Source organism: Triticum aestivum, chromosome 1A, assembly GCF_018294505.1.
Source record: "Triticum aestivum cultivar Chinese Spring chromosome 1A, IWGSC CS RefSeq v2.1, whole genome shotgun sequence".
In the NCBI taxonomy this organism is placed as follows: Eukaryota; Viridiplantae; Streptophyta; class Magnoliopsida; order Poales; family Poaceae; genus Triticum; species Triticum aestivum.
In genome coordinates this window covers 447,063,907-447,086,237 of record NC_057794.1, presented here as the reverse complement: position 1 = coordinate 447,086,237, position 22,331 = coordinate 447,063,907, and the positions used below count along the sequence as shown (strand labels likewise).

Below are 22,331 nucleotides of genomic sequence, written 5' to 3'. Positions count from 1 at the left end.
TCCGTTCCTTTATGTAAGGTGTATTTTGTTTTTCCGAAAGTCAAACGAGTACATGTTCTTTAGAAAAATATATCAAACTACATAATACAAAATACAAAAATTATATCATTTGATCCATCATGAAAAGTAGTTTCATATTTTATTTATTAGGTATTGCAGATGTTGTCATTTTGTTCTATAATCTTGGTCAAACATTTAAATGATTGACTTGCACAGAAATCAATACACCTTATATTGTGGAATAGAGAGAGTAAAATGTAACAATTATATATGTCAATATTTTGAATGTATTGGCAAGTTACAGACAAGGAGTCGTAACAAACCTGACATTTATATGCGTGGATATGACAATGGAAATGGCTTGTGATTTTGTTTTGCAGAAAGCTGGTTTTCACCTATTTCTACTCGCTAGTCAACATCTCGCTCAAAGATCGTCAGCTGGGCCAAAACTGCCACGCCGCGACTGCACAGCCATACCCTTTGCCTCAAGTCGTCATTCATAAATTGCATCTCACCGCCGAAGGCTGCGTTAGCGGAGACCTCCCCACCGCCACCTTCATCAACCAATGTCGGGGCTTAGCCCTACCACTAGTCTCTAGCAGCGGCAAGGTGGAGGAAGGACAACAGTGGTGGAGCTTGATGCCCAACTCTGGGCGGGCCAAAATGAAAAAAATAGCATGTGGGCTGGTGTTCTAAGGCTCAACAGTAAAAAAAAAGTGTATAAATTTCAAAATGTTGGGCAGGGCATGGCCCATCCGGCCTTATTGTAGCCCCGCCATTGGATGACAGAGAGGTAGGTGGCAGCGGCGGCGGCATCTAGGAAGTGAAATCGAGGTGGAGGCGGCGGTTGTTCATTTGGGATGAGAGAGTGGCGTGCAAGCTAAGGATTAATCCCTCACACCAGAAATTTTCGCTCTAAATATGATTTTTGGAGATCTGCTACAGAAGCCCTTAGGCAGGAATTAACCCCAATCAACCATATTCTCAAAAGTGATATTTCTGACGTCACATCAGCTTGTGAGAGTGGTCCTGCTACGGTCGATGCCACAAAAAAGGGGGGCCGTGAGGTTGATGAACTCCGGTGTTCTCCACCACTTGCCGGAACCGGGCTTCGGGAATTCCCTGGAGCCGGGGGTCTTCGCGTCTACAGCCACTCGTGGCGACGACGCTGGGAGGCAACGGGGCCAAGGGCCGGGATAAGGTGCACCCGCCGCGACTGGCTCACCTGTGACCACCCTCGCGCCACATGTCGCGGACGGTATATTCCACAGCCGCCGGATTCACCCGTTCGTCTCCCCTTTCTCCGTGCGATCTCGCCTCGATCACACGCGCTGCCGCCCATACGTACTGACACACACAAACATACACAGATACATCTACCCCGGCCCTCCACGCCCACGATCCCGTGGTTCTCCCGCGGTCCCGCATCGTTGGAGCTCCACCGCGCTCCCGCTAGCTCAGCTCAGCTCCGCTCCGGTCAGGTACGTACGCCGGCTGGTGCTCCACCGCCCTGTTTCGATTCTGCTCCGGTGACCGATCACGCGGTGAAGTAGCTGGCGTATGGATGAATCGGTGCAGGTGAGGCGGGAAGGATGCCGTCGGTTTCGAGAGCCGTGTGCGTGCAGAGGCCGACCACGAGCGGCGGCGGGAGGAGCAGGGAGGCGGCCCGATCGGTGGCGGCGCCGAGAGCCCGGCAAGCGAAATCGAAGGCGGTGACCCACCCGGCGCGGGGCCGGCATTGCTCGCCTCCCAACGCAGTCGCGGCGCCGATGCCCGCCACAAAGAAGGTAAACAGTTCGCGACTCGTGTGCGCCACTGGAGTGTTATCGTTTCCGGTTGACTTGTGCGGGCTTTTTCCTGATTCAAATGGCATCCGTGCGATCACGCAAAGCACCGCGTCAGTTTAGTCAGTCTCAACTAAACAATACTCTCTCCGTTTTAAAATAAATTTCTCAACTTTGTACTAACTCTAGTAGTACAAAATTATGTCAAGATTGAGACATTTATTTTAAGACAGATGTAGTACATATATGCTGAAGTACTACAGAAGATCATTTATTTTTCTCATTTCTTTAAAGCACAATACAAACGCAGACGCTTGTCTAATTACTAGTTTACTAGGTACTACGTGTTTGAGGTAGATCCACAATATGAGCACTCGATTTACACATGACTAAGTATCTTCAAAATTACAATACGATGGAATGCATTCTCTTGTTCATGGGTTCTTGGCAACTAAAATGATCTACATTTTTCTTAACAGAAGTGCTCGGCATTTTCTCATCTATATTGTCTCAAATTGAAGTATAAGTCGCATAGGGGGTTGTATGATTCACATTCCGTGAGGCCAAAGCTATATACTCCCTCCATCCGCGAATAATTGCACTTCTATCTTTTGTCCTAAGTCAAAGTTTTAAAATTTTGACTAATTTTATAGAAAAAGAAGTAACATATATGACATTAAATTGGTACATTATAAAAGTACATTTCAAGACGGATCCAGTGATGCTAATTTAGTGTCATAAATGCTGCTATTTTTCCCAATAAATTTGGTCAAAGCTTTTAAAACTCTGGCTTAGAACAAAAGCTAGAAGTACACTTATTCGCGAACGGGGGAGTATGCTAGATCCACATACTTATTACACTCAAAGTTCCTTTTTTCCAATACATCATTGTACATATAGCTAGGTTCATTGGTGACCAATGACAACATAACTTCACCATAGTTTGTCAATCTTTTTTCTTTCTTGATTGAAACAAAGGGGGTGGGGCACTTGAATAGTAGATCTCATTTCAAAACACACAAAAAGAGGAATGATCCAATTGTAAGTCAATGTTTGCCATTGTACACGTTGACAGTCGAGTTGTCTTTACATATTTTGACATTCAGCTATGTAATCTCGGTATAGAAAACCATGTATGGCTAACTAAAAAAATAGAAGAGGTCTTCATTTGTAGTGTGTTGTTCAATAATTTTTTTGTGATTTGATATTTGGTTAAACTAAAACATGCGTGTACGGTTTTACTTAATTCAACTCTGGCAAACATGACAACATAGTTTTCTTTGGTGGGTTTCCCGTATCATCTTACAACAAGTTCACTGTAGAACGGTTGTAGAACGGTTTGGCAAGCGTAACTAAATTTAGATGTTTAGAGACTTTTCTAATAAACTATCCAAAATCAAGGTAGAGATGATTACCCCCACAAAACAAAAGGCAGAGATGATTAGGATTCAACTTCTCTGTTAACAGGTGAGATATAAAAATGACCAGATAGAGCTTAGCGGAGGCGTTGTTTCTTTTTAGTCTATGATGTAAGAAGTGAAAAGACAATGACCTCAGTAGCGAATGTCGCAGTGGATATGCTTAGTTTGATCCAAAGCTTCCCATGCTAAATGTTTAGCTAGCCAAAATATTGCTCAATGTTTTGCTTACTTATGAGTTGATCAAAGTTGGCAACCAAAACAAACTAGAGTTAACAAAAAAAATTGGTCTTCCAAATAATTTGTAACCATCCGTGGATTGAAATGTATGGTCATGAAAATAGTTTAGTACGCTGTATTTCGTCTGACATTCAAATATACTCGCAGTGAACTAGACCTTCCAATGGGTTGAACATCATCTTTAAAATAAGTATGTCATATCTGGGCTGAGTATGCCACCTAGAGGATCCACCCTTCTTTCTCAGAACCCGCGGCATGGCTAAATCTCGCTTATTGTGAAGTATAGAGCTTTTGTCTATAGGGTTCCTGCGAGTGGGTTGACCCAATAGCCGCTGAGACTGGTTTTGAGAACCTTTCGCCGGTTTTGGGAAAATTCAACCCGTTTTTTTTTTACTTTCTTCTTTTCCATGTCTTTTGTTACAATTTTGCAATTTTTCTTTTTTTTTCTCATTTCTTTAATTTTTCTTTCATGAACTTTTTATATATGCTTCGTTTACTCTAAGAAATTTTGTCTACATGTCAGGAATATTTCAGAAAAATTACGCAATTTTTTTTTACATTTTAAATATGTATGAACTTTTTTAAGTGTTGTGGAAATTTTTTTAAAATGGTAAAAATATTTTTCTATTTGTCATGAACATTTTTTTATAGTCGCATGAACATTTTTTTAATATTTCATGAACATCTAGAACATATTAAAATTGTATTAATGCGTGAAGGTTTGCTAGAGTGTATAAATTGTACTGTAACATGTCTTGTAACATAAGATTTTTGTGAATGTTTTTAAAATTCCATGACTTTTTTTTGAATAGTTGACACTTTTTTTACAAATTACATGAATAAATTCTATATTTTCATGAACATTATTAAGAAAGCATAAATAATTTTTAAACGTGTGAACATTTTTGAAACAACACGAATATTTTTTAGTGGTATGATTTTTTTTAAATTGTGCAATCAAATGTTTACATTCCATGAACATTCATCTAAAATGTTCACCATCTATTTGTTAGGACAATTAAAAATAAGAAAAATAACAGGAAAAAGGAACTAGCATACATTCTTGCGTGCATAGTGTATTTTTCATGTGTATTTCGTGCTTATGTGCTCATGAGCGTGGCCCATTTAGCGGGCGCTAAGGTAATGCCACGTTCAGTCTTGCAATATTAAGTGATACCGAGACATTACCCTCAGAACTTCTCAAAAAGAAAGACATTACCCTCGGAACCGGCCTCTATGGTCTATGGACCGAATGATCAGTCTTTTCTCTATTTGACGGTTGTTGTTGCCAGTTTAACAATCAAGGAGTTTGTTTCTCTATACCTATTTTTATTTAAATGGAAAAGATATTCTATCCACCACTCGTCCTTCGTCTAGCTTTACATACAATTGCCCCTACCTCTCCTTGTTTTAATTGTTTTCCCCCGATTCTTTGATTTTTTTGATCAGTTTTCTTTGAAAAGCGGCTCAACACCCCAACTTTTATTGACTTCCTTGTTTTAATTGTTTTCCCCCGATTCTTTGATTTTTTTGATCAGTTTTCTTTGAAAACCGGCTCAACACCCCAACTTTTATTGACTTTCATTTTTTTTTGTTTTCTAGCCAATAAATGCTTACCAGATAAGTGTTTACCAAATAAAATATAATAATATATTTTAGGCACAATCACATTAATACAGGCAGGCAAATCACTACTATAATGTTTATGTCCTTGCTGCAATGCGCGCGCAATTACCTAGTCTACACTACTTAAAAAGAGAGATAAGGCTCCCTATTTCGCTCTCCAAAATTTCGCCTTTCTTTCATTGTCCAAATGTGTTTCCCCCTTCCTGTTCCTATTTTTTTTCATTTCTATTTTTTTTCCATCTGTTCCCTTAAAAACTACTCCCTCCGTTCGGAATTGCTTGTCGTAGAAACGGATGTATCTAGATGTATTTTAGTTCTAGATACATCCATATCCGAGACAAGTAATTCCGAACGGAGGGAGTAGCTCAGTTAGTCCACCACTTATTGACTTACCAAATAAAATTATTTTTTTCTTTGATAAGACAATAAACATTACCAAGTACTCTCTCTGCAACACATGACCAAATGATCTTATATTTCTTTACGGAGGGAGTAAGTGCTTACCAAATAAAATCCTACTTTCTCACACAATCACATTAATATGTACGGTAAATTATGAGCTAATGTAATACAATATTTATACCCTGCTGCCACACATGACCAATTATCTCTAGTAACAGAACAAAATGTAGGAAATTTTGTTCAATAGCAGGTACAAAAATGACCATTTAAGAAAAAGGTTAAAACTGCAGAACCAATCCATCGTTTGGAGTGTCCGAAATCAGATAAAGTTATGCGTAACTCAGATCTGTGAGGCTGCCATCTACTAAGTACAGACATTTTCCAATTTTCTTGCGCTGCATAGATGCATGTATGGCTAGGCAGAACTCTGCTATTCGGATTGCAACTCAAGCCCCTGGTTTCACCAAACCAGAAAAACAGGCACAACTTGGCCTAGGCAAAGAGCTAATTTCCTTCCATGTTCCAGTACATGGAGAATGTGAAAGGAATCAGGCTTGGAATCCACGGTAAGGCATGGACAAACGCATTTTGGCAATCTAGCAATTTGATTAAGTCCATAAACATGACCATCAAGCAAGTGGCCAAGGCTGTGATCACGCAGGTTAAAACAAGAACCAGATTACTTTTGATATGTATGGAGTACAATCGCACAAGAAATCACGGGGGTTTTGACAGCAGCAGCCAAGTAGCACCAGGGTAGATCAGTCCATGCATGCACGAATGGCATTTGTCTATGTCGCGGAGGTTCATTTCACTTGGCACCATCACGAGAAAACCACGTCCTACCTAGGTTGTATATACGGCGCACATGTTTTCAGCATCGATCTGTTCAATGTGTGTTTATTTACTGGCAAATTGCAACAGGAGTGGATTGCAAAAAAAAAAATGCAACGGGAGCAGCAGCATAACGCTTCTTCAAAGTATTTTGGTTCAAACTCTTGAAGCTGTGTATTTACCTTGGAAATTCTTAAAAAAGAAGAAGACCGTGCTCCAAGCCTCTGCACCGATTAATGCACACAACTCTTAGCTAATTATCGCAATGTTTACAAGGTCTCATCTAGTCTAAAAACCCACTCATTACGGTTGAAGAGAATCCCTCGAGGATAATAATAGTACTAAACGTTATAAGTCGATGTAGAACAAATTTAACTTAGTAACTTATTTATTATTGCCATTTTCTTGTTTTGGAGACCTCGTTATTTTTACAAACTAAGAGATGAAACTTTGCATCCATAACTAGGCACACGTGCCACCTAGGTTGCACGTACACAAAATACTCGTGCAAAGTATTGTCTTTCGTACTTAATGCATATCTATTCAAAATATGCTAGAATATGTCGGTTCCAAGTGAGCACGCGCAATGTATACGCTTGCTTGCCTGCACTACATTGTGATTTGGCATATGTTGCATGTTATTTTTTAAATATGGTTGTGGAAAACCACCGTCATGCTTAGAAAACCAGAGGCTGAATTACCCACGGGTTCGGGTTCATGTACTAAACCGTCAACCAATTCTACTGTATGACAACGACTTTGCTTAGCAACGTTAGCGATTGATACACATGTAGATAATGGGAGGTGTCAGTGCATAGGTTTCTGCATGTAGCTTGTGTAGTATTTCAAAGCTAGTACAGGTGATTGTAACCCTATTTTTATTTGGAATAAAACTCACGCATTCCTAGCAATTTATTTCTATGTCAAACGAGTTTGTCACGTGGGCTGGTAATTTTTGATCTTTTAAAATTATTTTTACTCAAGAGATCATGGTGCATGAGATCCATAAATCTCTGTGCATCAAGTTTATCCTTAACGTGAATAAACACACGGATTAAAATGTGAAATGCTCAGAATATCCAACTTATGAATGGCTGATCTAAGCTGCTACCACTCCATAACAGTAGTAATTTATACCGTAAAATGTCTAAAAAAACATGAATATGAGTTCACCCGTAGGCTTGGTAGATTTTATGTTTTCTGAAGTCGCAACAAAATTGTTTTGGCGGCTGCTGATTTGGCAAAAAAAAATTCGAAACAGAGGCAAAAGGATTGCCTCATCGATTAATTAAGAAGAAGAGAATTGCCCAATTAATTTAGGAAAACCGGGCGAAAACCGATACAAACACTACAAAAGTGACACTCCAGAAGCGACTCACTCTCACGACCATGTAGACGGTCCACCAAATGCTCCCAACACACTACAACCACAACCACTTTTACGACTCAAAAGACCAAAGCCACGTGGACACCAGGAAACACTGAGCACTACCCATCATGAAATTGCACCTTCCTTCCCTTTACTGTGATGAGTTTTCAGCCGCCCAGTTAGCTGTAAGCTTTCAACACATTTTGCACATAAATCTCTCGATGAGATTTTGACAAGATCTGATGCGCGTCATTTTCAATAAATTTTAGACTTTCTTGCTGGCACTAATTTATGAGTTCACTTTAGTTTATTGAGTCGTATGATCCTTTTGTCCCTTTTTTGAGTGTTAGCTATCCCGATGTATAGGTCCGAAATTAAAACTCGAAGCCCATGAGCTAAACAATTAGCTCGTGGTTTGGCTCAGCTCGACTCGAACTCGTTGACTAACGGGTCGAGCCAAGTTTTAAATCTAAGATCATTAACAAAACAAGTCTAACCCTCGCAAAAAAAACAAGTCTAATGGACTGATCTAAAGGTTGAACTCATTAAACTTGCCAATCATAAGGGGCGCGAGATTAGTGCCAATATTATTGTTGATATTTTTATTTGGGGAGGGGGGTGGTATTATTGATTGTTATCTTCTACGGAGTGTGCCGAGTGACATCTTAGTGTAAATGGTAGATTGTTATTATTTTTGGAGAAAAACATGTGCCTGTAAATGTACTTTTATAGATTATTGCACACATAACACATATACCTAGCTCCTGAGTTACATGAGTTGAGCCAAGTTTAAATATGAGTTCGTTATATTAACACAAGCTTAGCTGAGCTAACTCCATATCTTTTGAGGTGAAGCTTTTTTTAGGGGTTTTGAGGTGAAGCTAACTCTGTATCTTAACCTTAACGAGCTCTAATGGGCCGAGCTGGTCGGCCCAGTCTTGACTTCCAGCCCTACCCGTGGAGCGTGACAGAGAAACCGAGCACAGTTCTTTAAAAAAAACGGAGCACAGATCACGTACCGCTCGATAGCGTGACGTTTTTAATTTTAATTTCAGCATGGCACCCCTCGCACCTCCGCGGTACACGGCTTTCCGATGTAGGGTGCCTGGGACTCGCACCCCGCGGGTTCGTTTTGCCCGTTCATATCGGACCCGGCTGGGCCCGGGTAGCTTTGTGCTGCTGCTGCAACCGCTCGGAGCCGCGGACCGATGGTGGTTGCGTGACAGCACGGAACCGTGTACGGTGTACGTGCCGATACTATCCGCTCCGGCCACGGCGGGAGAAGCAATCCAAAACCACCACACTTTTTTTTTTTTTGGAACAAAACCACCACAAATGCGTGCGCAAGTGATTTGATCGGAGCCACCGTTCAAATGCGAAACACTCTGCTCCAGCTCTGTCGTGTCGTTCCCTGCCTTATCTTCGTTTGACCCGCGGTAGACGATCTTCGATTCGATCCTTTAGAGAAGAGGCCGCCACGCAGACTCGTTTTTAAACGAAATGTCTTCGCCCGGTACCACACGCCGCCGTGCAGGTCGTCAATGAACACCGATCAAGCACGTTCTTCAGGTTGAATTGTTTTTCTTTAAATTTTGTTCTTCAAAGAGAGCATGGTGAGTTAGCCTGTCACGCACACCATTTCCTCCTAGTTTCTACCCGCTGGCTACACGATCCCTCTGCAGTTTTCCGGGTTCCTACCAACAATGCATTTTATATACACGATTGATTGAATTTTCGCATGAACATCATATGCCTGATGTCCTTTCCCAAGAAGGTTTAGCCTGGCAAGTGATGTCGTAGTCGCGAAATGGTCATTGACGGCATGCAAACTCCTCAGAAAAAAGGGATCGTATCCCTGCAGAGATTAGGGGGGAGCGTGCGTACGTGTTGCCGAGCCTGAGCCGCGGCGCGAATCCGTCCGGCGCGCACCAACCACTTTACGCGGGCCCAACCCATTTCCCCCATCCGGCATGCCACGACGGACGCCGCTATCCTTTTCGTTCCGTTCCGTTCCTCAACCGCGTGGCGCGGGCACTGAGCTGGTGTCACTTTGGCTCGCCGGTTCGTACAGCTTCACGCACCGCACCTTGAGCTGCCCAGCTGGGTGCCAACGGACGACGTGCACCTTAAACTGGGGATACGATGGCGGCCTCTGATCTTTTCCATTTGCATCGAAGATAAACTTACGTACGTACATCAGCGGCGCAAAAAAAATACGTCGAGCTAACGGAACTCACGTAATAACCAACAACAACCATACTTCGTGGTGGCAAATAGAAAAGGGTAGAGTATAGCTACATATACATGGCACCCTAAGAGTTGGTTTTCACACATTAGGGCAATCTCCAACGCCGACCAGTATATTTCCTCCCGCATTCATCCACGGACACGGATGCGGGAGGCCGTCATCCAACTCTGCCCGCAGATATTCAAACATTTTTTTTAACAAATCGGATGAAATTCATGCGAACACAGCGGACTTCATATAGGCCGAACGAAATTCATTACATTTTGGACATATTTTAACTAAAACTATGTGCACGTCCGAAAGGCAGAGCTCCATTCCCGCGACATGGATACACTAAAGTAGTCTACGGCCGACCACGACGGATCCCTTTGTCTTCCTCAAGTCCGGCAGTCCGCGTGAGCCCCGGAGGCATATGCTTCAGCGCAAAGGGCAACTCGCTTCTCCATGTTTGGCAACGTCGATCATCGAGGTGGAACCGCCGCGATGTGCTTTAGCTGGATGGGAAGGGGAAGACGATAAATTGCGACTGGGCAAGACCCCGGCTGTGTACGCCGGCGTCGCCTCGGCGGTGTCCTTCATGGGACCCAAGTGGCGACAGCCTCCCATGTTTTACTTCTCCTTGACGGTGGAGACGGATGCGGACGTGCTGGATGCCGCGTCACTGACCTCCGTCGGCAGGGCGCGGTCACAGACACGTTGACGGCAGATGGTGCGGTCGCATGCACAGGAGGAGTGGTGCAACACGCCGTCGTCCACGGCAGCCACAATGCTTGTGTCGCCGTGGTCCACCGCGTGCCGGCCTGGAGCAACACACCACTTCTCGGCGAGCTGGCTTGAAGCGGCGAGTTGCTAAGCGACGCGCTGGCTTGGAGCTTCTGCCTCCCTGAGCTGGCCTGCAGCCGCCTGGATCGTCGACGCATGCAGAGTAGAGAGTTGACTCACTCGTATCCGGCGGGCTCGACGGGCCACCCAACCAGCTTTTATGCCGGAGAACTCGGCTTCCTGCTCGCGCGGATGCCATGGAGCTTGTGAAGAAAATGGTGTGCAAGGAGAAGATGAGAACGGAGTGTGGTGTGATTTTTACCCGGCGTCTAATATCGTTTAAATAGCAGGGGGACAACCGGCGTTGTGTTTAATGATGTGCAGCTCGCGAACAGACGTGTGGCCGGAGTAGGTTTCTTAGCACACACGCGTGTTTTAATGAAGAAAGACGGACAATATATGGTCGTTCGAATGCGACGAGAAGGCGCGTTCAGCCGGGCAAGCAAGGGTGGCGCTCTCTTGGCCGACGCTCTGCTTCAATGTCAGCAGTGAGAGGTCACGTCCTCTGCACCACCCTCTTGTTCGGTCAAATCGCGGGCATCAATACTGACTGCTGTATGCTTTGGGCCGACATGAATACAGTGCATCGTATGAAAAGCGCGGGAGGGATGGGTGGCGGGTTCAGATGGTCAGGGCGGTTAGACGCGGGCGTGACAGTGATCCGGACGCTCATAAGGCCTTCATGTTTATCTTCGATTTACGGGAGAAAGATGCGTCCACTGTCCTACGGACCTATACAGGCCTGCATTGGATGACTTAGACCGTTTGAGAATCGACGTTGGAGATACATGACACTTGGCACCGAGCTCACCGGACGAGCACGCGCCCACCCGGCCCCTCCCCCGGGCTGGTCCGTCCCCCGTATGCGACGACCGTGCGGTGACGTCCCACGGTGGGTCTCACCGGGGTGCCACGCCATTTCTACGTGGCCAAGGCCTCCGCGCCCTCCCCTTGCTATAAATAGAACCCGGCTCTCACTCCATGAGCATCCAACGAGCTCATTCATCAGCAGCTATCGAGTTGTACTACTACTGTTCGTCGTCACTGGCCGGTGTGGCCTGTAGCATTGCGTCGCACTAATGGCTCCTGCTCAATGCGCGCGCGTGCAGAGGGTGTTCCACTTCGGCAAGGGCAAGAGCGAGGGCAACAAGGCCATGAAGGACCTGGTACGTACTAATCGTTAGATCCATCACTCTCAGTTGATGTATTTTCACTAATAATTCACCATATATGCTGACTATGATGACTGGATCGTGGATGCATGGTGTGTGCAGCTGGGCGGGAAGGGCGCCAACTTGGCGGAGATGGCGAGCATCGGGCTGTCGGTGCCGCCGGGGTTCACGGTGTCGACGGAGGCGTGCGAGCAGTACCAGGCGGCGGGGAGGGCGCTGCCGCCGGGGCTGTGGGAGGAGACCCTGGAGGGCCTGCGCTGGGTGGAGGAGTACATGGGCGCGCGCCTCGGCGACCCGGCGCGGCCGCTGCTCCTCTCCGTCCGCTCCGGCGCCGCGGTGTCCATGCCCGGGATGATGGACACGGTGCTCAATCTGGGGCTCAACGACGAGGTGGCCGCCGGGCTGGCGGCCAAGAGCGGCGACCGCTTCGCCTACGACTCGTACCGCCGCTTCCTCGACATGTTCGGCAACGTCGTGAGTATACCACAATACACCTGGCTCTGACTAAGCTAAGCCTAGCTCCATGCATGCATGTGCGCCGCTAGCTACCTGGTCGCTCCATCGCTTGCTTGGACGAGTAGAGTTAATTTGCGTGCGTCGAGCAGCCGTTGCTTTGGGAGGGAGGGAGCGACGTGCGTCTGACGCGGGTTGCGTCGCCGAGACGTTGGCTGCTGCTGCTGCTGCATTATGACGAAGGTGACAAGGATTACGTGGGGGTTCTTGTATGCTTGCTTTTTAACCGTCGAAAATTATTGTTTTTTATTCAAGTATATAAGTACGTTTGGCTAGCGAGTAGGAGTAATTTACAAGAGAACAAAACAGCTTAATAAAAATATGAAACAAATAAATGAATTGGGTTGCTTTATAAAGAGGAGTTTTTGTTTCATCAGATGAAGAAAGCTGAACCGCAAACACTTTCAGAAGCATTCTTTTTCTGTTACTGTCAGCACAGTTAATCAGATTCCCAAGGACAGTTTGCACGGCAACACTGCCGTATTTTGACCGCAACTGTTTCTCTCCGAGAAAGGAATGACTGATGAAGGTGACCTCTGTCTTACGGTTTGACACTATTATTTCACCCCACTCTGAAAATAAGATAAACAAAAAAGGAGGCAAACTTTGACACCGTTACTTCTGAAATAGTAAGACAAAAAGCAACGAGACAAACTTTGATAATACAATAAGACAAGCATTCTACCGTAGCACAACCTGTCTGTTTTCATGAAAAAATTTGTCTTGTTCTTAGAAAGCAAAACAATTAAGACAGTCAGTTTGGGGTGACGAAAAACATGACAAAAAATTTCAGCTCCGACTTCATTGAGCCATGACATCTGCAATATTAATTCATATACAGTAGTAGGTTTAGACAAACCTGCCAAGTTGGTGTTGTCTTCTAGTAGCTCTAGAGTGAAACTGCAGTCCAATGATATTACCAAGTTTTATTTACTAGTACTCCCTCTGTTCTACGTAAAAGAAAAGAAAAGAAAAAAAAATACTCCACTTCACCAGTCCAATGCCCACCAACGACCCCACTTCACCAGCAAATCAAAAAAAGAAAAGAAAAAAAGACTCCACTTCACCGGTTCACTTGCGAGCGCGGCAGGACGGCGGCGGCGGCGGAGCCCGCGCGGTTGGAGGCCGGACCGCCCGGCCGCCGCTGTGCCCCTCATGGAGGCCGGACCGCCCGGCCGCCGCTGTGCCCCTCATGGAGGCTGTGCCTCGGCGGCTAGATCGGCTCCGACTGGGGCGCCCTGGTAAAAGAGGAAACACCGAGTCATTACTCGTTTGGATCGAACAGATTTTGTTTTAGCACAAGAAGGCTGTGGGTCGAACGCCTGAGCTAATCAAATTCCTCTTACTCGTTTGCTTGGTAGTATATTATTCCACAAAAGGAGGAACGTCAGCTGGATCCAGCCCAGTTAATCTGGCAACTGGATTTCCAATACTGCATTTTGGGATGTGCGTTCCTCACTGAATAGCAGTTTCTTTTGTACCGAAAAGTTGGCTCGACGTTTTGTTTACAGTAATTCCTACTAGCAACTAGCAGTAGTAGCAGGATCCTTGTTCCTTAGCAGGATATTTCCTCTTGCCAGGTCATGGACATTCCCCATGCGCTTTTCGAAGAGAAGCTGGAAGCCATGAAAGCAACCAAGGGGGTGGACAACGACACCGACCTCACTGCCAATGACCTCAGGGAGCTAGTGGGTCAGTACAAGAACGTCTACGTTGAAGCCAAAGGAGAACAATTTCCCTCAGGTTGAATTCATGAACTTCACCTTTTTATTTATATATTTTGAAACTGACATTGTGTTTTTGGCACCCAGTTGATATGTGTATATGTTTGTTGTTTCTTGCCTTGGCATAGACCCCAAGAGGCAACTGCAGTTAGCGGTGTTGGCCGTGTTCGACTCGTGGGACAGTCCGAGAGCGAACAAGTATAGAAGCATTAATCAGATCACCGGACTTAGGGGCACCGCCGTGAACGTGCAGTGCATGGTGTTTGGCAACATGGGGAACACCTCCGGCACTGGTGTCCTCTTCACTAGGAACCCTAGCACCGGGGAGAAGAAGCTTTATGGCGAGTTCCTAGTCAATGCTCAGGTATGGCTCGGTTCTGATTGCTCCTGGTTGCTTCTAAGTTCTAGCTGCCATGCTCTGCATATGTGCGCACAGCAAAAGAGCAGTATGTTGCCCACTTTTATTAAAATAGATTATGCAATCAAGATAATACAGTCTGTGGATATTGCATATTCATTGAATGGCTGTGCATAATTTAACCGTTTCCCTGAACCTGTGATTCTTCTGTAATCTGAAAACTCAACTCTTGCATCCCCCCTGTGCTTTGGGGTTTTTCCTGCTGCTATGCAGCTATGAGAAAACATTGAAAAAAAATTAACTGTTTTTTTGCCTTATGCAGGGTGAGGATGTGGTTGCTGGAATCAGAACCCCGGAGGATCTTGATGCCATGAGGGATCACATGCCGGAGGCCTATGCAGAGCTTGTTGAAAACTGTGACATACTGGAGAGCCACTATAAGGAAATGATGGTATGTTAGTTTACCAACTGTTTGCAGGAAGCTCTGCTGAGGGGCCTGTCAGTGTTGCTGTTTTATGAAACAAGGCGTTTGGCCCATAGCGTGATATAAAACTTATTCTGAAACATCGTGAAGAACTTGGCTATCTAATTAGTTTATGTGATCATTTTCAAGCACCATTACAGTGCTCTCTACAATTGCCCACATGACATGAATGCTCTTTGGTCATGATCCTGCCTTAATATGTCAAAAGATTAACCTGAACCCCTACTATTTCCAATGGAGAATAACTTGCATTTTTCATGTTTAATTCAGGATATTGAATTTACAGTTCAAGAAAATAGGCTCTGGATGCTACAATGCAGATCCGGAAAGCGTACTGGCACAGGAGCTGTGAAGATTGCTGTAGACATGGTTAATGAGGCTCTTGTTGATCGCAATACAGCGATTAAGATGGTAGAACCAGGCCACTTGGACCAGCTTCTTCATCCACAGGTATAAGATAATCAAATATGCCCAAATGGTCTATAAAACTGATACATGTAAATACATGCATGCAATTTGTTAGTGCCTCTGTTATCCCAATAAATTATCTGCTCTTTCAGGATATATTTGCATTAACTTAATGATTTTACACAAGAACCACATCGTTTGCATGCTGAGAATGCATTCATATTTAATGAAGATAGTATACTCATTCAATAGGCCTATGATTCTGACATAGTACTAAAATCTGATGTATATAGATAGTTGCTTGCTTTCTTACTTTACAAGTTCAAATTTAATCAGATGTATTGGTTTTGAAACCTTATTTTAACCCTTATATTGACATCCCTCGTTTGAATTTTATTTGCAACTGGATATTGGCAATATATTGACTCAGTTTTATTACCCTTATGTTATGACAACCAGTTTGCGAACCCCGAGGCTGCTTCATACAAAGGCAAAGTTATTACTACAGGCTTACCAGCATCACCTGGGGCTGCTGTGGGTCAAATTGTATTTACTGCCGAGGATGCTGAAGCATGGCATGCCCAAGGGAAATCTGCTATTCTGGTCTGTACATGTCCTTATCATCCTCCTTTTTTTTATAGCAGGATGTCTCCTTCATTTTCCTATGTCCTTTTGGGTTGGACTTGTCCTATTCTTGAGTTATCCTGATACTTTTTGAACTTTCTGAATGTAAAGGTGAGGACAGAGACCAGCCCAGAAGATGTTGGTGGCATGCATGCAGCCGCTGGAATTCTTACAGCAAGAGGTGGTATGACTTCTCATGCTGCCGTTGTAGCACGTGGCTGGGGAAAATGCTGTGTGTCAGGGTGCTCAAGCATCCGTGTAAATGAAATTGAAAAGGTGATTCAACTTATTGCTGCAGATGTCTAGGAAATACATTGTTAGACGCAACACTTCATTCCAGCCTTAAAATTCATAATGGGAGTATGATAAATCTGTGTTCATCATTTTGTACTATAGAGGTGCTTACTTTGGTATATGGTCTATACGCATAGGTGGTAGCTATTGAAGACAAGATGCTCTATGAAGGTGACTGGATATCACTCAATGGATCAACTGGTGAAGTGATCCTTGGCAAGCAGCCACTTTCCCCACCAGCCCTTAGTGCTGACTTGGAAACTTTCATGTCCTGGGTTGATGAAGTTAGGCAGCTCAAGGTAAACTTGCTAGGAATAAAAACAAGAACAGAAACTGCCTCAATTTGACTTTAACTAAAATTTACATCAGTCTTGTTAACTGCGTTAGGCCTAAGCATTACACAAGCTTCAACAAAAAATCCTTATTATGCATATCTTGCGTGTTCTAGGTTATGGCTAATGCAGACACCCCCGGGGATGCATTGGCAGCAAGGAAAAATGGGGCAGAAGGAATTGGACTCTGTCGGACAGAACACATGGTTGGTGTTAATTTCTTTACTGTTTGCTTTTTTGAGGATTTATTTTGTTATGATAGTTATTTTCTGCAGTTCAACTTTCGAAGTGAACTTTATGGACACAAGTCTGCTCTTCTAGGCAATTAAAAAAAGGCTAATGTTCTCCTTTGTATACTTTGTAGTTCTTTGCTTCTGATGAGAGGATTAAGGCTGTGAGGCAGATGATAATGGCTCCAACTGTCGAACTGAGGCAGAAAGCACTAGATCGTCTTCTGCCTTACCAGAGGTCTGACTTTGAAGGCATTTTCCGTGCCATGGATGGTATGTGGAAAATCTCTATGTATTCATATACTCCCTCCGTCTGGAATTAGATGACTCTCAAACAGATGTATCTAGACGTATTTCAGTGCTAGATACATCCGTTTGAGCGTCAACTAATTTCGGATGAAGGAAGTACTCCCTCCATTCCGTTTTATAGTGCGCCTAAGATTTTTGTGAAAATTCCGGAATGTAGTGCGTGTTTGCTACTCCCTCCATTCCGTTTTATAGTGCGCCTAAGATTTTTATGAAAATTCCGGAATGTAGTGCGTGTTTGCTACTTTGCCCCATTCTTGACGAAAATATCCCTTATCCTATTCCTGTAGCGCACCTCCTCCCTCGGCTATCCCCTGCTCCCGCAAGCATCGTCTTCGTGTCCCCGTGTCCATGGCCGGCGGCGCAGAGCAGGTTCCGCATCCTGAGAGGGAATCGACTGGTGGCGGCAGGATTTGACTAGCGGCAAGGAAGGTGCCGTCGGGCGGAGCGGCTCAGTCAAGAAGGCGGCATAGGGGTTGTTGGCGGTGGACGCGGGCAGCGGGATCTGGCTGTCAGCTTGGCCGTCAAGCGGACCTTCCTAGCGCCATGGTGCTCGCCGAGGAGATGGGGCGGCTGCACAAGGCATGCAGGTGTGCGCGGGACCCTGGCCGCCAGCTTCATGAGGGTGGACGACGAGGTCGTCATGGGCGCCGCCGCGGGCGTGGACGCCAATGTCGATGAAGGGCGCTCCTGGACTGTGGGATCCACCGCCGTGGGCCGCCACATCATCGTCTCCCATTCCCCTCCCTCTGCTCGCGTGCCTGCTATGGGATCCACCGCCGTGGTGGCCGTCACGGGGCGTCGGTCAGGTCGCACCATCGTTCGCCTGCGAGTGAGCCACTCCGAGGACGCCGCCGTTCACCATGCAGCTCCTACAGGTGCCAACCAACTTCCTCATCTGCTTCACCCCTGTGACGAGGATGGGAGTTCTTGCACATGGTGGCAGCACGCCGGCGTCGGCTTCTTGTGCGGCAGCGGCAGCGGCTCACAGGAGCAAGAAGCACCATTCGTGTCCAGCGTCCATGGCAGGCATCGCCGCGTCCTTGGCCAGCATTCCGCTTCCCTGGCCGGTTGCTTGCTGGCCGTAGATGCTCGCTGGGACAGACGGAAGCCAGCATACCAGCGAACTAGTACTCTCGGACAAACCAAGGGCTTTCTCGTCCAAAAATAAACGCCAGCACACACATTGGCACCTGGGCTGGAATCTATGCGCACTAGATTGAGGAACGGAGGGAGTAGTATATTGTCCTTTCTCACTAGATGAGGTGCACTAGAGTTCAAATATCCCGAGCTGGTTTATACTTTCTTAAATAAGCGAATATTGACTATTGGGTGTTAACTGTGAACACACAAAGTAGATAAACTTGCAAGATTACAGGATCTTATAAGAATTGTGCTTCTAACCTTGAGGTATTTTTTTGGCATTCATCATGTAGTTTAGAGTATAGAATTCTGCCAGGGCTTGTAATAACATGTCCCATGGAAACTGATATCAAATAAACACTTTCTATTGATGGCATACAACATTAGTTATAGACTGCACTTTTTGCAAGGGAATCCAAACTACATTTTGTCACACAGAACCACCTGAACATCAATATTTGCATTTCAGGGCTCCCGGTGACTATTCGGCTGTTGGACCCTCCACTTCATGAGTTCCTTCCAGAAGGGCATGTGGAGGATATTGTGCGTGAACTATGTGCTGAAACCGGAGCCGCTGAGGATGATGTCCTTGCAAGAATGGAGAAACTTTCAGAAGTAAACCCAATGCTTGGTTTCCGTGGTTGCAGGTTGGTGTTGTTTATTTGTTTAGCTATGCTGGAGATTGAACTATATCCATTTGATCAACAGAATAAAGTGTAAATCTTTTTCATATTTTTAATGCAACCACTGTTGGATCAAGTTTTCCTTTCCCATTCATTTACTTGCCTGTTCTCATTCGCAATTCTGTTTTCTTTCCTTTACTAATGCTTTTGATGCTAATATTTCAGGCTTGGTATTTCGTATCCTGAATTAACAGAAATGCAAGCCCGGGCCATCTTTGAAGCTGCTATATCCATGACCAACCAGGGTATTCAAGTATTTCCAGAGATAATGGTTCCTCTTGTTGGAACACCTCAGGTATGTCTTTCTTCACATGTATCTTCTTTGGCTGGTATAGAGGTGTACCTTCACTTCATAGTTGGTGCAGTTGAAAAATGACATAATCCATTTGATGGGATACAACTATACACCACCTATTTATGGAAACCTGACCTTTTCATTTCTCTTCAAACCGCACTTGATTTTATTATTGCAAGTTTGATTCAGCAGTTGATTTTTCCTTGTGACAATTGACATTTGGTTTTGCCAGGAATTGGGACATCAGGTGGCTCTTATCCGCCAAATTGCTAACAATGTTTTCACCAATATGGGGAAAACCATTGATTACAAAGTTGGGACTATGATTGAAATTCCCAGGGCTGCTCTAGTGGCAGATGAGGTAAAAAGCTTGTGATAGCTCTGTTCTTTCTGTAAAACCATAAATGTTGGCCATTGACGTTCAGCATGTAAACTGAATAATACACGCATTAGTTAGCAGAACTCTTGGTCGATAGGAGTTCTCCAAATACAAAGAATTAGTTTATCAGATATATCAAGGGAAAATACGCATGTAGCTGACATCGTTGTGCTGGTTGCACATCCATTGACAGATAGCAGAGCAGGCTGAGTTCTTCTCTTTCGGAACAAACGACCTCACGCAGATGACATTTGGTTACAGTAGGGATGATGTGGGGAAGTTCCTCCCCATCTATCTGGCTCAGGGTATCCTCCAGCATGACCCATTTGAGGTAAATTTGTTACGACTGGGACCGTACCACTTCAAGTTTGTTTGTAGTACCACCCATATTATCATCCTTCACATACGTGAGCACCTCACATATCTAGGCATTTGGCATGTTCTTCTCTTGATTTTTTTTGTATAGCCATAACCTTATCATATTGTACTTGGCAACTTACCTGTCAATGAATATGCCAGGTGCTTGATCAGAGAGGAGTGGGGGAGCTAGTAAAGATTGCTACAGAGAGGGGTCGCAAAGCGAGGCCTAACTTGAAGGTAAGTATTCCACCGAGGACACTGTTGTGCAGAATTCATTCTTAGTTCATTTGACTGATCGATTTCGTGTTTCCAAACAGGTGGGCATCTGCGGTGAACATGGTGGAGAGCCATCTTCAGTTGCTTTTTTCGCAAAGGCTGGGCTGGATTATGTTTCATGCTCCCCGTTCAGGTTGGCTGAAATATTGAAATTTGGAGGATTAGCACTACCTTGACGCTATTTATAGCCGTTAACATCTTGATATGGAACCTTTTTGCAGGGTCCCGATTGCTAGGCTAGCTGCAGCCCAGGTCCTTGTCTGAGGACGCTGCCCCGTCAACCGGATAGCCTGCTGTTGGTGCATCTGGTGAAGATAAATAAGACATAGCCATGGACTTGTGGAAACTCTGCCGCCTAACAAAGGCCGTTTCATATATGTAGTCTATGATGCGTATGCGCGTGTAAGCCTGAAATGGCTGCTTCTCTGCATTTCCCCTGAACTACCATGGTAATGTACCAAACAGCGATGATGACGAAGATAAATCGAATAAAAGGTGGCGATTATCTGTGCTATCAATTTAAGTGATTCCATTTCTTCCTTTGTTCAGTGGCTGCTACGAGTTGCTTGTGAAAGTGAAGCATGTGATCCCATCCCAATTGCGTAAATCAAATATCTTTTCACTTGATTTTAGTTGGAAGTTCAGACTCTGTCATCTGTCCGAGTCCAACTTCTAGAGCAATCTAACTCAGGAAACAAAATTGATGCCTGTACACAAAAACTCAGCAAACAAATGGAGCAATTATAAAATGATGTTTCCCCTACAAACTTTGAGCACATATTGTAGTTTCCTTAGAATGCCTGCCTAATCGAACAAAAGTTAAACATGACATGTTTTCAAATGTAAAGCATGTCCAGCTAAACCACATAAATAACTACTGCTGTGAATTGTCCAAATCCTGTCAAAGGAAATTAATAGTACCAGATATGTACACTTATTGATGCCAACAGATCTGTTAGATAATGAGCAACTAGTATTCACTGAGGGCCAAAGGCCATTACATATACATGTGAGGTAAAGTGCAAAAAACCCCTTATACAAATGGGAATATACCGAAAAAGGACTATACACATCTAACACCCCCTTAAACTCATGGTGGATCAACAACACTGAGTTTGGAGAGAAGAAAACCATGTTGCGCTCGAGTCTGTGCCTTCGTGAAGAAGTCCGCCAACTGTAACTCAGAGGGCACATAGTGGAGAGCGAGAGTCTGATCCTGCACAGCAGCACGCACAAAGTGGACATCCACACCGATGTGCTTGGTGAGCTCATGGTTCACCGGGTCACGCGCAATGCTGATAGCACCGGTACTGTCTGACAGTAAGGGAGTCGAGGTAGTAGCAGACACACCAAAATCCTCAAGTAACCACCGTAACTAGATCACCTCAGCTGTCAACATAGCCATGGCTTGCAACTCAGCCTCTGTACTCGAGCGAGAAACTGCAGTAAGTAGACAACGAGCGTCGATCAGAGGGATCACTAGCCCAGGTAGCATTAGAGTAGGCCTGGAGCTCAAGAGAGCTGGAGAGGGGAAAGAAGAGGCGCTGAGAGATAGTGCCACGAAGATATCGTAGAACACGAAGGAGGTGATTATAGTGGACAAAGGTGGGGGCTGAAACAAACTGACCCAGGATGTGGACAAGATAGGAGATGTCAGGACGCGTAACAGCAAGATAGACAAGACTGCCAACAAGGTGACGATAGCGAGTGGGATTAGGAAGAGGGTCACCATCAGAGGCATGAAGCTGAACATTAAGCTCCATAGGAGTCACAACTGCGCGCTCATCACCGAGAGAAGCGCGAGCAAGAAGACCCTGAATATATTTTTCTTGAGAGATGTAGAAGCCATCAGGGGTCGAGGAGATCTCAATCCCAAGAAAATAGCGAAGTGGATCAAGATCAGTCATGAGGAACTGGTCGCGAAGGCGAGCCTTAACAAAGGCAATGTAGTCAGAGTCGTCACCAGTAATGATCATGTCATCAACATAGAGAAGGAGAAGAGTCCGA

At 44.9% G+C, this 22,331-nt stretch overlaps 1 protein-coding gene across 2 annotated transcripts; it reads left to right on the top strand.

The window, feature by feature from the left end:
• The first annotated feature begins 1,177 nt into the window (after positions 1 to 1,177).
• Positions 1,178 to 20,847, top strand: LOC123055206 (pyruvate, phosphate dikinase 2). Of its 2 annotated transcripts, XM_044479189.1 has the most exons (20): positions 1,178 to 1,481; positions 1,579 to 1,787; positions 11,853 to 11,909; positions 12,018 to 12,389; positions 14,009 to 14,171; positions 14,281 to 14,516; positions 14,833 to 14,961; positions 15,265 to 15,444; positions 15,862 to 16,005; positions 16,138 to 16,302; positions 16,458 to 16,619; positions 16,769 to 16,858; positions 17,017 to 17,155; positions 18,801 to 18,978; positions 19,180 to 19,309; positions 19,542 to 19,670; positions 19,882 to 20,019; positions 20,208 to 20,285; positions 20,366 to 20,457; positions 20,546 to 20,847. In XM_044479189.1, the coding sequence occupies exons 2-20, from the start codon at positions 1,593 to 1,595 to the stop codon at positions 20,586 to 20,588; spliced, it is 2,820 nt and encodes a 939-aa protein (XP_044335124.1). In that variant the 5' UTR covers positions 1,178 to 1,481; positions 1,579 to 1,592; the 3' UTR covers positions 20,589 to 20,847. The 2 variants fall into 2 exon arrangements, with proteins under 2 accessions (XP_044335124.1, XP_044335133.1); XM_044479198.1 differs by lacking the exons at positions 11,853 to 11,909; positions 12,018 to 12,389 and having other exon boundaries at positions 1,179 to 1,481.
• Positions 20,848 to 22,331: the final 1,484 nt, after the last annotated feature.